At 35.5% G+C, this 13,097-nt stretch overlaps 1 protein-coding gene and 1 long non-coding RNA gene across 2 annotated transcripts; one reads left to right on the forward strand and one right to left on the reverse strand.

The window, feature by feature from the left end:
- The first annotated feature begins 3,892 nt into the window (after positions 1-3,892).
- Positions 3,893-4,835, forward strand: LOC105219964 (uncharacterized). Its single transcript, XM_011196324.3, has 3 exons — positions 3,893-4,039; positions 4,125-4,492; positions 4,556-4,835. Exons 1-3 carry the CDS (start codon positions 4,022-4,024, stop codon positions 4,689-4,691), a joined length of 522 nt encoding a protein of 173 aa, XP_011194626.2. The 5' UTR covers positions 3,893-4,021; the 3' UTR covers positions 4,692-4,835.
- Positions 4,349-5,389, reverse strand: LOC128921465 (uncharacterized). Its single transcript, XR_008470907.1, has 2 exons — positions 5,053-5,389; positions 4,349-4,997 (listed from the first exon to the last, which is right to left on the reverse strand). It is a non-coding gene; the product is annotated as an uncharacterized LOC128921465 (long non-coding RNA).
- Positions 5,390-13,097: the final 7,708 nt, after the last annotated feature.

Below are 13,097 nucleotides of genomic sequence, written 5' to 3' on the forward strand. Positions count from 1 at the left end.
GCGAATGAAATGGAACTGCTACGATCACAGACCAATGGACGACAATGGACAATGGCCGGAAGGTGCATATAGGCAAAAAGAAACAACAAGAAGAACAAAAAGGAAGTATTGCAACTGTGGCAATGAATAGTTTATTTTTAGTTGTTGTTGTTGTAACTTGTAGGTCGACAATCACAACCAAATCACCTACACTACACCTCATTGCAAAACTTGACACGGTTGCTTTTTTGGTTTTTGATTGGTAATGTATGTATGTACTTATGTACGAGTATGTATATAAGAACATTATAAGCATATGTAGTGGCTCAAAGGTCCTCTTCCACATGTGATCGCACATGAATTTGCAATTATTTCTTATTGAAGTTGCATTTACACTCAAGCAACTCAGGCAAACGTATCATCAAAGGAATATCCAATTTGGCTTCAATTACTGCAACTCGAGTCCCCATTTTATTGCATTGCATTTTCGCTTCTCCTTCATCTGTAGGTAGATGACATGGAAATGCGTGTTTGAGTTTTGTCGCAGCAGTCTTGCATTACCGCCAGTCATTCTCCTGCTCCTTCGTCTTCTTTTTCTTCTTACTTCGTGAATTGCAAATATGCAGGTATGTGGGTTCAAAAGGTGCGTGCCGCATGTGGTGCAACTCCATTGTTCCTGTTGCGTTTCTTATACTTTTTTGCCATTAGCGGCAGTGGCACTGAGCACTTCTAGATTGAAGGGTTCTTGCTTATGCCAATAGCTTATGGTTGAGTCATAGTGGTTTGACATCGTTATCGCAACAATTTCATGAGTTCGATTCGGCTAAAAGTGAAAGATAGCTGGCACTTGCCACAGGAAGAGTGGTCCCTCTGACAGTCCTTTTTCAACGAAAAAATCTATAAAATTCCATAGATATAACTATTCGAAGCAAAAGAAACGCTTGTTCCAATAAAAATTGAAATATTACTTCATTAAGTCGGGTCTCAGTCGTATTTGATCTTCACAAAAACCTCTATAAAAATATAATTTTGGGATATATCGAGTGTTATAAAGGAATATACATAAGTCCTTTTACTGAAAATGCTGCTGGAAAAGCTATTTCCGATATCGAAGAATGTTGTTGGATGTCGTCAATGTATTGAAGGAATGACTTTTTTGTATACTTGGGGAGCGAATTTTTGCTAAAGCATCCTAATAAAAATTGCTTGGGGAAGATTTCACTGTCTCATATAATCTCATATATTTCCATAAATAATTAATATTTCCACTTTTCAAATAATGTATGGATGTATGTAGCAGCTTTTTTTCGGTGCTGTTGTACATTGATTTTCTATGACCATGGTTTTCGAATTCACCGCAAAACATTACCTAAGTTAGTCATTCGCTGACATATCGCAGTGTCCTTGCTTGAGTTTTGTGATTTAGAGCTGCATTTGGTGCCGCTTAGACGAATAAATTTGGTGCAAGACTTTGAGCAATGTGCCAACGAATAATATTGTGTATGTACACATGAGACCTTCGTCGATAAGTTTTGAAATACCGTGCAAAAATATTATTATAGAAATGTCATGCATTTTGTTTATAATGTTAAAAGGTTTGGTTAAGTTAAGATAGAGGCAGAGATAGTTAGATAGATAGATAGTGAGATGTAGAAAGAAATAGCGGGAGAAATGGATGTAGAGAGATAACAAATATAATAAAATTTTCCTGTTGGAATATGACCACACCTGAATATTCTTCAAAAGTCTTGTATACAGATACAATTCATAAAACTGACCAGAGTATAATAATTTACTAACGCAGTCGTACGTATGAAAACTCTTCCAGAACAATGGAATATCATTTCCATAAAAGTCATGCCTTTGAACATGGCAAATTTTCTTTTGTTCTTAAAAAAATACATTTTCTGATTATTCGGGACTCGCCAGTGTATTTTATCTTAAACAATTTCTTTGAATCGGAAGTTTTCAGATACCATAATAAAATATCATACTTGCCTTTTTCAAGATACCACCTTCGCATAAGTCGAGTTAAGCCCCACTAAAATATTACCACGGAAATACTCTGCTTACAAGTTTCAGGAACATCCCCAATGTTTATTTGTATATATTGTATTTGAGAAAACAGTGAAACTTAATAGACAATAAGAGGTAATGAGTATAAGTAAAATATATGACTTCTAGTTATATCGTATACATACATATATATTTTATTTCTACATATTACCTCATATTTTTCACAAAATGGACCAGTCAAACACTTGATTCACATCATACAGAATTTTTTTTTAACCAATACCAATTTTAGTCAAGTTTAAAGATGTTTTGTCTCAAACCACCGATTTCCTATTAGACACTTGCTCGCATCCATTTGATGTTTAACTACATTGTGCTCAATTATTGTGTTTATCATTTGCAGTTTCCGCTACTCAATTTTCTTCCCATAAATACACTTATGCACATTTCTTTTTCATTTAGTATTTACTACAGTTTTGCTTTGCCAGCATGAAATGTGATCCTGCAAGAATTCTATGACTCATTCCTATAATTTAAGGTTAATTCAATTTCGAAGCCTTATATATGTGCATCATTCAAATAAACTACTTTATAACTAGTAAGAGCTGCAAACCAAATTTGTCAAGCAACAACCAGTTGATTTCCTACGATATGTCTATGAATTCTCAGATTTCGTTACTGATCTCATTCCAGTTGGATTATGGTGTACAACCACTGATCAAGTAGTCAAATCTCCTTAGAAAATCCTTTTATATTGTCTGCCATATTTTTGACTAGTCAGATTTTATACAGGAATTTCTAAATATATAATTTCTACTCATGGAAAAATCATACCCTGAATTTTGGAGATGTCATTTCGGAACTATCAGAGAATATATTGAATCTAATATAATCTAATCTAATCAGATCTATAAGGATCTCGAATATAGCCTATGACGTACCGTAGTTACCGAACTATACATATGTCGCTCCCGCTTACCCATTTCTCTTCTATTTCTAGGTTAGCGATTGCTCACATGCTATCAGAAAGCCAAAACGAATATCAAGTACTTATACAACTAAACACGTTCTCTTACCGAAGGATTGTACCATTGATTAAGAGCTTTGATATATATATGTCATTTAATAAACGAATTTAATAATTTTCTTTATTTTGTGACTTTCTTAATAGGGATTAACTCCTCCTTTGCAAAAAAGAAAAATATGTAGTTGTCTCAAAGCTAGGATCTGAGATGAATTATGTCTTCTATGTGGTCTGGCTCGCTCTAATTAACTGGACGTTGACTGTCGTACGGTTACGTTGTAATTTAGTCGGACAAGTATTTCGTACTGATTGAAGTATAAGAGGGTTTCTCAATATTTTTGTGGTCTCAGTGCTTCGACTTCGGCATTTAAACGAAAGTTCTGTCATATTTATTGAGACTAATAAAAAAGGGATTACGGCAGCAAAATACATTAGTTTGTGACGTCATGAGCGGAGCGGAAGTTTGAAAGTTTTTCTTCGATAACATTCTTGGTACTGATAGTTTGAATATTTTGTAGGATAAGAGAAAATCTCGTAGCATTTCTATGTTGTTTTTTTAACTTTTTCTCTCTTTTGTTTCAATTGATCAATCGGTTATTATCTTACAACTGGATATACTGTTGTAGTTGTCATATTTTCCATATCATGTTAAATGAATAAATGTTTTTCACGAATTTACTCTTCCATATAAACAACAATATTAATTTTCTTTGTATCTAATTGAGATATTAAAACGTCAAGTGTAATTGTAGAATTGAATAAAATTTATAAATACCTAAATATTTACCCAGTTTAATGCTAGATAAACTATTTTTCACTTTACATAGTATGGACTCAGACTAACTATTAAAATATCTCTATATGTTCTGATAAGATAACTCACAACCTAAGGGAAACGATTTAAATAGCGACATCACGAACTAAATTCCAGTTGCATTGCGTTTGCCAGCCGATTTACACGACGAAAGTGCATTGCAGAAAGGGAAAGTTAAATATTTCAATATGTTCAAATTCAAATCTGTAAGTGGAAAATTAGAGTCATTTCGAAGAAATTCGTCCAGCCTTTGTTATCATGTACTCTACACGTAATTTTGTTTGCAATTAGTATGTTCCTACCGCAATCCTCGTGCTTTTATTCTCCAATTCGTCACATTTCGCCACCGCTATCTGCAATGCTTGCTCGCGCCCTACCAATTTAGCCTGCATATCGCAAACGCACTTCCAAGTGTGCGTCAATGGCATACCAACCGGAACTCCCACCAGTTGCCCCAGTGGATATATTTGTTCGACGACTTCTAACGGCATTTGCAAGCCGTTTGATGATACGAATACAGTCGGCGATTGCACCGAAAGTACTACTGTCAGTACTACTTCCACGAGTAGATACTTCTTCGACCCAGTTGCGTATTGTCAAACCATACTAATAAATGGTCGTTTTCCTGTCGGCAATAATCTTACAACAACATGTAAAGCGTGAGTAGATTTTAATACTCCTTCTTTTCAGTACTTACATATAACATCTTCTCTCTGATTAAGGTATGTTTATTGTTTCATAAATGGCAACGTCTGGAGTGGAGCGCTCTACTTCTGTCCAGGTGCTACTTACTTTGACAGTTCTACCCGCTATTGTACACCAAATGTACCGGCTCGTTGCGTCAGTTCTACACTCTGAAGATTTTCGCACTACGTTTTGACGACTAAACTTATGAAACATTCTCCCAATATTAGGTTGGTTGTATTTGCACTTACCTGTAGTCTGTTCTCTTGAGATAACGGTTTCTCAGCCACAATGTGAAATAAAATTGAAACCAATGTAGTTTAAAATTTGAACTTTATTGATATAAATTATTAAATTATTTAAATAAAGTTAATTCAAATGGTTTATAAATAGTACAAGCTTTATTTTTCTTGCCAAAATATGTATGTGTTCGGACCACAGGAACACTTAACATCTCCCTCATTGTGACAGTGTTTACACCTGAAAGAAAAATACAAATTAACTTTTAATTTTATTTAATTATAACAGAGCTTACCATTTTCAACTGGAGTTATATGATCTCAAGTGAATGGACTTGCTGTTGTCTGCTCAGTAGGACCGACGATCACATCACAGGTAAAAGTATGCGTTCCGGCATTACTAACAGAAGTCGCTTGACTTCCTGCGTTCCAAACCAATTCACTGGTGAAAATGACCCACTTGACTGGTGGGATGTAAGACGCCAAGACACATTTGGAATATGGTGCGACTCAAGCAAACGAGCTGTACATTGTCGACAAAGTGCTATGGAACCACAACTGGGTGCACATGTTGTGCTCGCTTGCATACACCGTTGAATTCGGTACACTCGAAGTCCTCCTTGAAATCATACAGAAGGTCTATGTTCAGATTGCGATCTGTCGACATTATACACAGCCGATGTTGAGTCGATGGACAAGTAAATGCAGATCGTTATCTGTAAATAGATAGAAGTGAATTGTTAAAAAAGGTTTTAGAAAATGAAGACGTTAGATAAAATATTTATATAAGCTTAAAAAAAAATGAGCCGACAGTTACTTTAAAATTTGATCCGCTAAAAATAAAATAAAACTACGGATAAATCCCAAGATAAGCTTCACCAATACAGATTTGCCATCTTACTGTCAGCTTGTTTATTAAGAATCTGTAAGCCGAAAATCCTTTTCAATGCTAATTAAGTGCGAACATTCGCAGTAAAAAATTGCCGTAAAATGTTCAAAATTCGAGATTTTCAACGCCTTCAAAATCCATGATCCATGACAATGTGCCAAAACTTTTTAGGTATTCAAAACAGGCAAAGATGACTAAGCACGGCGCTTAGCGCTAACAATTTAGCATAGCAAAGTCGCGTCCGTTATAGCATTCGCCAGTAACTTCCATTATGCTGCGGTGTGTCTAACATGTTAATTGGGTGATGGTGGTAAATTAGGCACGGATGTAGGAGCTTGAATGGCGATCGCGCCAATTTGGGAAGAATATTTTGTGCTTAGCTTCTATGAATGAAAATGTGCGGATTATGCTTGTGTGAAGGTGTGATTTAGCTGCTTTAATACGCGACAGCGTGTGAATTATGCGCGATCATGTTGGGTTTTTGTAAAGGATATTTTTGATATTTTACCGAAATATGTGGTGCTAAGCAACACCTAAAGATACGCTTTATTTACGGCTGATGACTAATAGAGCTTATGTTTTTATGTTTTAAGAAACAATCTTGGTAAAAAATTTATGCGAATTCTTTGAAATACATATTTCTTATTTTATTTAACATATATGTATGGACGCACATTAATAGGTTGCATGTGTTTAAAAAAATAAATCGGCGTTCTGCTCCAGATCAGCTGTGTTGCTACACTCTGGCAGTACGCGAAGTGAATGTGATCGATCGCAGTCCATTTCGTGTTTTCGTATATTTACAAAATATGGCAGCCAGTTCATACTGCTTCGTAAATTTATCATCTGTTCATCGCCGCTGATGATCGAGTAGCAAAAGCAACGGCTTCTGCGTAATTTTTACATGAGAAATGTATGATTGCACGTTCAATAAACTGGTGTGTGGCTTAAGTGAATATGCAGCAACTACATATGTATGTACATAAATGTATACATTTATGGCATGTATAATCTTTTGTATTATATCTCTTTGCAGTTTGCAGTTTACATTCAAAAATTGATGTTTTCACTGCATTTACAATTATTTGTTTTTTATTTCCCCATTCATTATCTTATATTTGTTGCTCGTGTTGTTGGCCAGTTGCTTGCAAAACGCTGTTGCGCTCAGCTGGATATGTTATTTTTAACGATAAGCGAGCGTACAGCCGAGCTCGCACCCATCAATGCTTTAACGGGTCTAGCTATTTATTGGCAATTTGCATTGTGTTATGACTTGTGCGTTATGGCGAAGATGGCGAATCGAACCTAATCAAGATACAGATAATGATATATTTCTTAATATTTCCTATAGACCAAAACCAATATAAGCTTGTCTGAAAGTCTAAAATTTTGTAAATTACAAAATCCAAAAATAAAACTTATTATTGCATTATTTGTAAAATGAGAAAATGTTTCAATAACGGCAGACCCTTAATGGTCCGGAATCATAGCTCTTGCTTCTAATAGTAAACGACAATTGGCCCTCTCTCGAAAAAAGAACGTCCCTGGGCATATTTTTCTGTTACTTTACTTTCAGAAGTCAAGAAATTGTAACTTTGTCTGAAAACACATCGCTTTACTGTGAGGACGTGTGATAATTGGGTGTAGCGGTTACGAAGATGGCTCATATGGCAAGAAATTCCAGTGCAGAGAACGTGTTGACATTTTCGTACAATAAATCATTGAATACGAGTACAAACAAGTATAAATATTTCAATTGTGTTAAATTCGAATTGATAAAAGATATTTAATAAAAATGTCTGAATAAAAAACTTGATTTCAAAGGGCAGTTGGATATATCTCAACACTTGAAAATAGCCACACTGATCGCTTTGTAATGATAACATAATCTGAACAGCGCTGATCAACCAGAAGTGTGCCATATGAATTTAAAAATAAATAATTAAATAAAAAATCAATTTCGTTTGACAGCTGCTTTGTCGACTAGTTTAACTTGACCAAGCGGATGTCGTAGCTGCGGAATGCTCTTAACTCTGGTTTGCAGAAAAATGAATGCATGCGAAAGGAATTAGCGGAAGTGCAATCAATTGCAGCGGCAGTTTTTTACGCTCTTTCCCCTAACTTTAAATTGTCGCTAGAGAATTCATATTTTATTATTATATCGCATTAAATTAATATTACACTCAATGGAGGCTACAAATAATAGTGGATACGTGGTTCCAGGATTATTATTGTGCTGAATTTTTGTGGTGTACAACATTCAATTGATTTATTAACATTTAGCGGAAGCGTTTAATTGGTTGTGGGCAAATGACACCACAAATGATTGCAAATGTGAATGTGAGAAAGCAGCTTTTCCCATTGATTTGTTTAAATATATACATGCAAACATTTATAATCGACTATAAATCCTCATATACATCTGTACGTATGTATACTTATTATTTATATATTCATGTACATATATATTTCTATATGCATATTATGTAATCAAGCGTGTCGAAGCGATCATTGTGAACAATTTTGTGGATCATTGCAGAAGTCGGTCGATAATATTATTGTTTTTATACTCTCGCAACATGTTGCACAGAGTGTTATAGTTTTGTTCACATAACGGTTGTTTGTGTCACCAAGAAATAAAAGAGTTAGATATGGGGTTTTATATATATAAATGATCAGGATGACGAGTGGAGTTGAAATCCGGATGTCTGTCCGTCTGTCCGTGCAAGCGATAACTTGAGTAAAAATTAAGATATCTTAATAAAACTTGGAACACATATTCCTTGGCACCCTGAGAAGGTTGCTTTTTGGCAAAATCGGTCCCCTGCCACGCTCACAAAATGGCGAAAACCATTACAGTGTCATAACTAATCCATAAATAAAGTTATGAAAATAAAATTTGGAACATAGGATCGCATTAGGGAGCACATTTGGATGTAAACTTTACAAAAAACTGAAATCTTTTGGTAGAGATCCGAGAGGACATTGGAATGTTCCTCATTTTCTTGTTTGGAGTTTTTATTTTTCATCAATAAACTAAAAATTCTTGATTCAAAAAACTTGAAAATTCTAGAGTGACCTAACGCTTTAAGTAACAATAAGTGTAATTTTAAAACTAATTTGAACATAAGTTCTTTTTATCTGAATCTTTGTAGATATAAAAAGATGCTTGCATCATTTCTTTTCATATATTTTAGGCATTTAATTATATGTAGATATATAAGTCTATAAATATATTTACACATTCACAGATTCAGGTGCTTTTCAATTGAGCGAATACAATCACTTTTTGATAAAAACCGTTAGATAAGCCGTAGGAAAATAAAATAGGCTTTTGATATTTGAAAGCTTCAAGAGTGTTCCAAATAAACGTTTGATTTATGGAATTTAGCCATTAATGAATACATTCATTTGCGAAAATGATCAACTGAGAACTATCTTTTTGCATAAATATATATATTCATAAGGAAACACACATAATCCAATGTAAATATGTAAATGCTTTTAATAAGCACACAAAGCTTTTAGCCATCAAGTGCGCTGCTCCAATATAGAACCAACGGAGCGCTGTGAAGCAATGCGGAGCAAAATCCGGCTGATCAACTTTTGTTTGTAATTTCATGATGGTTCATAAGTTGAAAATTGTATTAAAATATAAATTTTATTACAATAAACAGAGGAAGTGAGCGCGGACAGCAATATGCGTCTGTGTCTGGCAAATTTTCTATGGAAATCTCATTGCTTTCAACTGCAAATTAAATGCGAATTCAAATTGCCAATGATTATGAGGCGAACGATAGCACTCAGCGCATTGTGGCTCCAGCAGCGCGCACGATGGACCAGTCGGGCGGGCATAATACAGCTACTCTCAGATTGCTGATGACTCAGTGTGAATCTGTGTGCGAGTATCTAATATTACCAATCAGCAGCATTGAACTCATTTGCGCTTCGCCTGTGCATGGCATGGTAAATGCATCTCCCTTGGTGAATGCCAAAAATACATAGTCAATCTGGTCGACGGATTAAGAGTTCTTCTAATAGAAAAAAATCCTCTTAAGATTCGCTTCAGAAGGTTGTGCAATAGCCTTGAAAGTATTCCAACAGATGATACGTTAAGAGAATTAGTGCTACAACAACAATATGCATTTAAAAGCAATAACAGTATCGTCTTCAGTGGTTTCTAAATAAGAATCCTGTATGAAATGTTTTAATTTAATGCTTTTAAGGTCCAACACTTGCAATAGAATCCAACCAACCAGTAAAAAACAAAGAAAGGTAATGGCAAAAATATGTATAATCCCAAATTTTCGAGGCTTCCGTTTGCTCATTGAGATTTGGTATTCTAAGAATTCGTCTATTCGTCGGTAAAGTCAGATATAAAGCCTCTGGTGCATGTTTGTAATTTAGCTCTAATTACAAAACGAATGTACTCTAACTGGTATACTTTTTCCTACAGGGTATGCGCTCTTACTAGAAATTTCTATATATTGTAAGAGTGCATAATTCCATTTTATTTTCACACTTTAATCTGCTGTATTTCCATTTTGTTATTTCCTTATAGTAAGATTGCGGGTGTTGTTGGCTATTTTTTAAGAAAATATTATGTATTCGCAACCGATTAATTAAGAAATGGAAGAAAACGCGTAGTCGGTCGTAGTAATCGATTTCAAAGAGCATATGGCAACGATCTAAGGATTTTGGTTTTTAGATGCCGCCAAATATGAGATTATGCGATATTTTTTGATAATAGAAGTTGTGTCTTAGTTTTTAATATCCATATTTTCAGTGTTCTCATGTGATGGAAATTTGTCCTATTGACAGTTTCACGGGTTAGTAAATATAAAATAACTATGAATGCTTAGGGAGCGATAAGGTTCCACTAGTGTAGTTGGGTGGCACAGTCTGCCGGTGATTCTGAATTAATGAGTAAAATTTAAAATTATTTATTTATTTAATATTTTAATATTTTTTTTTATCCGTATGCATTTTTTAGCTGCCATACAGTGTTTGATTGGTGGAAAATAATTGAATAGATACCTGCACAACCCACCTAGGTAGCTAGTTAATCGGAATTTCGTATAGTGTAAAATGGCATGGAATTTCCTTGCAACGACAAGCAATTGCACACAACAAGAACAAGTACTGGACTCCACGTTAAGTACAAACATCAGCGCTCCGTATCGGTTGTGGCATGTTGCGGCGTATCGTAAAGTAAGGCTTATTTTAGAAGCTGCGTTGCAATGTGTTCCAACAACAAATGCATAACATTTGTGCCACACACAGCTGCAAAGTGCTACCACCATCGAATGTGTGGCAACAACAATATACGTTGCACATAAAATCTAATTGAATTGCTGAGAAATTTCACTACCAGAAAGCAATTTCAATGGCAAGCTTGAGAGGTGTGTGTGGCAAAACAGCAAAGTGCCTGCTACAAACCTGCTACAAGCCAGCAAAGCTGCCAAATACCAAGTCGGTACTAAGTGCAAATGCCCCCTTTGGAATGTCTGGGCAGCCTACAAATGTAAATACCTAAACCAGTTTTCTCCCAGCAAACACATACAACCACACAGATACATGTAAGAGAATACCTTCAACTAAAATGAGAATATAGCAAGCAGCATAATCCAAAATGCCACAGCGTCTAAGATGCGCACCACTCTACTTGTAGGTATATATGTAGGTATCGTACCACTAAAGCTGCCAAGCCACGTCTTACAACAAATAAGCACACAAAAACAAAAAGAGGGAATAAAAGCAACCCAGAAGAAGAGGAAAGCAACAAACATATTGTTTTGCTGTAAGTTCAGCCTGGAGCTGGGTAACTGGAGCTGCGCATATGCATCTTGGCAGTCAACTGGTCGTCCAAACAGTCATGTGGCATGCAACAAAAGCGCTGTGGCTGCAACGGATTAGAATTCGTGTGAAACAACTCAACTTCATTATTCGAATTTCAATTTCATTTGGCCGTCATTATTGCTGCGCTGCTTTCGATTTCCTTATTCTTGCATTTGCGTATTGCTTTACTCTTCCTCCTTGCTGGCGCTCTTTTTGTTCTTGACGAATTTTTTTCGTTTTTTTCATTACTTGAATCAGCACTTTGTACAGGTTCCACAGCTGCAGCGCCTCAGCGTTTTGTATTTTGGTTTTCTTTTGAACTTTATTTGTGCTTGCTTCCTTTCCTTAGCTTTTGTTCTTCTTTGTTTTCCTTTGCTTTTATTTTCGTTTATTTGGTTTAGGTAATGCGACTTTATTCATTCAACTGAAACCTTGCGCGCTTAAGCGCAGCTCTGGTCGCTCATAGAAACTTGGCTCATTTTGTTCGCTTCCTTTTTGTGGACGTACGCGTCTCTTCGGCTGCCAACCGTATGTGCACAAAAATATTTTCAGATTCTAACAAATCTAACCTAAATTAACGACGCTGGTTTGAAAAGTAGTTTCATTATGCTCTAAACATATTATTTACCCTCGTAAGTCACAGCTGACTACAAGACACTCCTTTATAAACATATCTATATACTTTCATACATCTATATTATTATACTGCGCCTTCCCATTTAGTCTAGATTTCTCTGACATGCGATAATATTGTCTACTCATTCAATGATATTAACTTTCTGAAATTCCTCTTTGTTTGCATTTCTATTTTCTAATTTTAATTCATTCAATTCTTTCTTAAGGTTCGCGCCTTAGCTTCTCTATTCTTCTACTTTTTTTTAATACCACCAGTGTTCTTCAGAAAGACCTTTGGGATTCTCAGCAGCAGCGCTGTTGCATTGCTCGGATAGTGCATTTTGTAATCCAACGTCGCACCTTTTAGAACCCGCTAGAGCCTACATTCGCAATTCGCATTCAACTACGTCGTTCGGTCGTTTATTTAGTACTTTCCAATTTCTTTTTACTTCCATGCATATCTTTTATGGTTGTTCTCCTATGACAACTCTCTGCCGCTTTGACCCTGCTGCGTGAATTTTTTTTCTACAGTCACTTTCTTATTTGAAATTCTCATAAAAATTATGCAAGTCAAAATGGGATTGCAATAACGTCGCACACACAGTAAAGCCATTCTGCTTCTTCTACTTCTTCAACAGTTAAAGAGCGCATAATAACTTGCTATGGTGCCACACGCGCCAACCCGCCTGATGCAAGCCTAGTTACCAAAAGTTGTGATTGTCGTTAGCCACGTTAAGTAGTCGGCGTTGACTCTTTGAGTCCTAAACTAACGTTTTAGGTAAATATTTACCATATAGTAATATCAAAAACATATATTTATACTTTGAGTTTCAAATATTTGACCTCCATATACATAAATAGCTGCTTGGTAAATATTAAAAACTCATAAGATTACAAACATATAAACTGCCACATGCGCGTGTTTATTTGAAAACTAGTGGCAGTGCACAGCCACACAGCAATTTACCTAAATTCCATGTCTCTCAGCGTAAGCACCTT

The sequence above is a fragment of the Zeugodacus cucurbitae genome, chromosome 4 (genome assembly GCF_028554725.1).
Source record: "Zeugodacus cucurbitae isolate PBARC_wt_2022May chromosome 4, idZeuCucr1.2, whole genome shotgun sequence".
In the NCBI taxonomy this organism is placed as follows: domain Eukaryota; kingdom Metazoa; phylum Arthropoda; class Insecta; order Diptera; family Tephritidae; genus Zeugodacus; species Zeugodacus cucurbitae.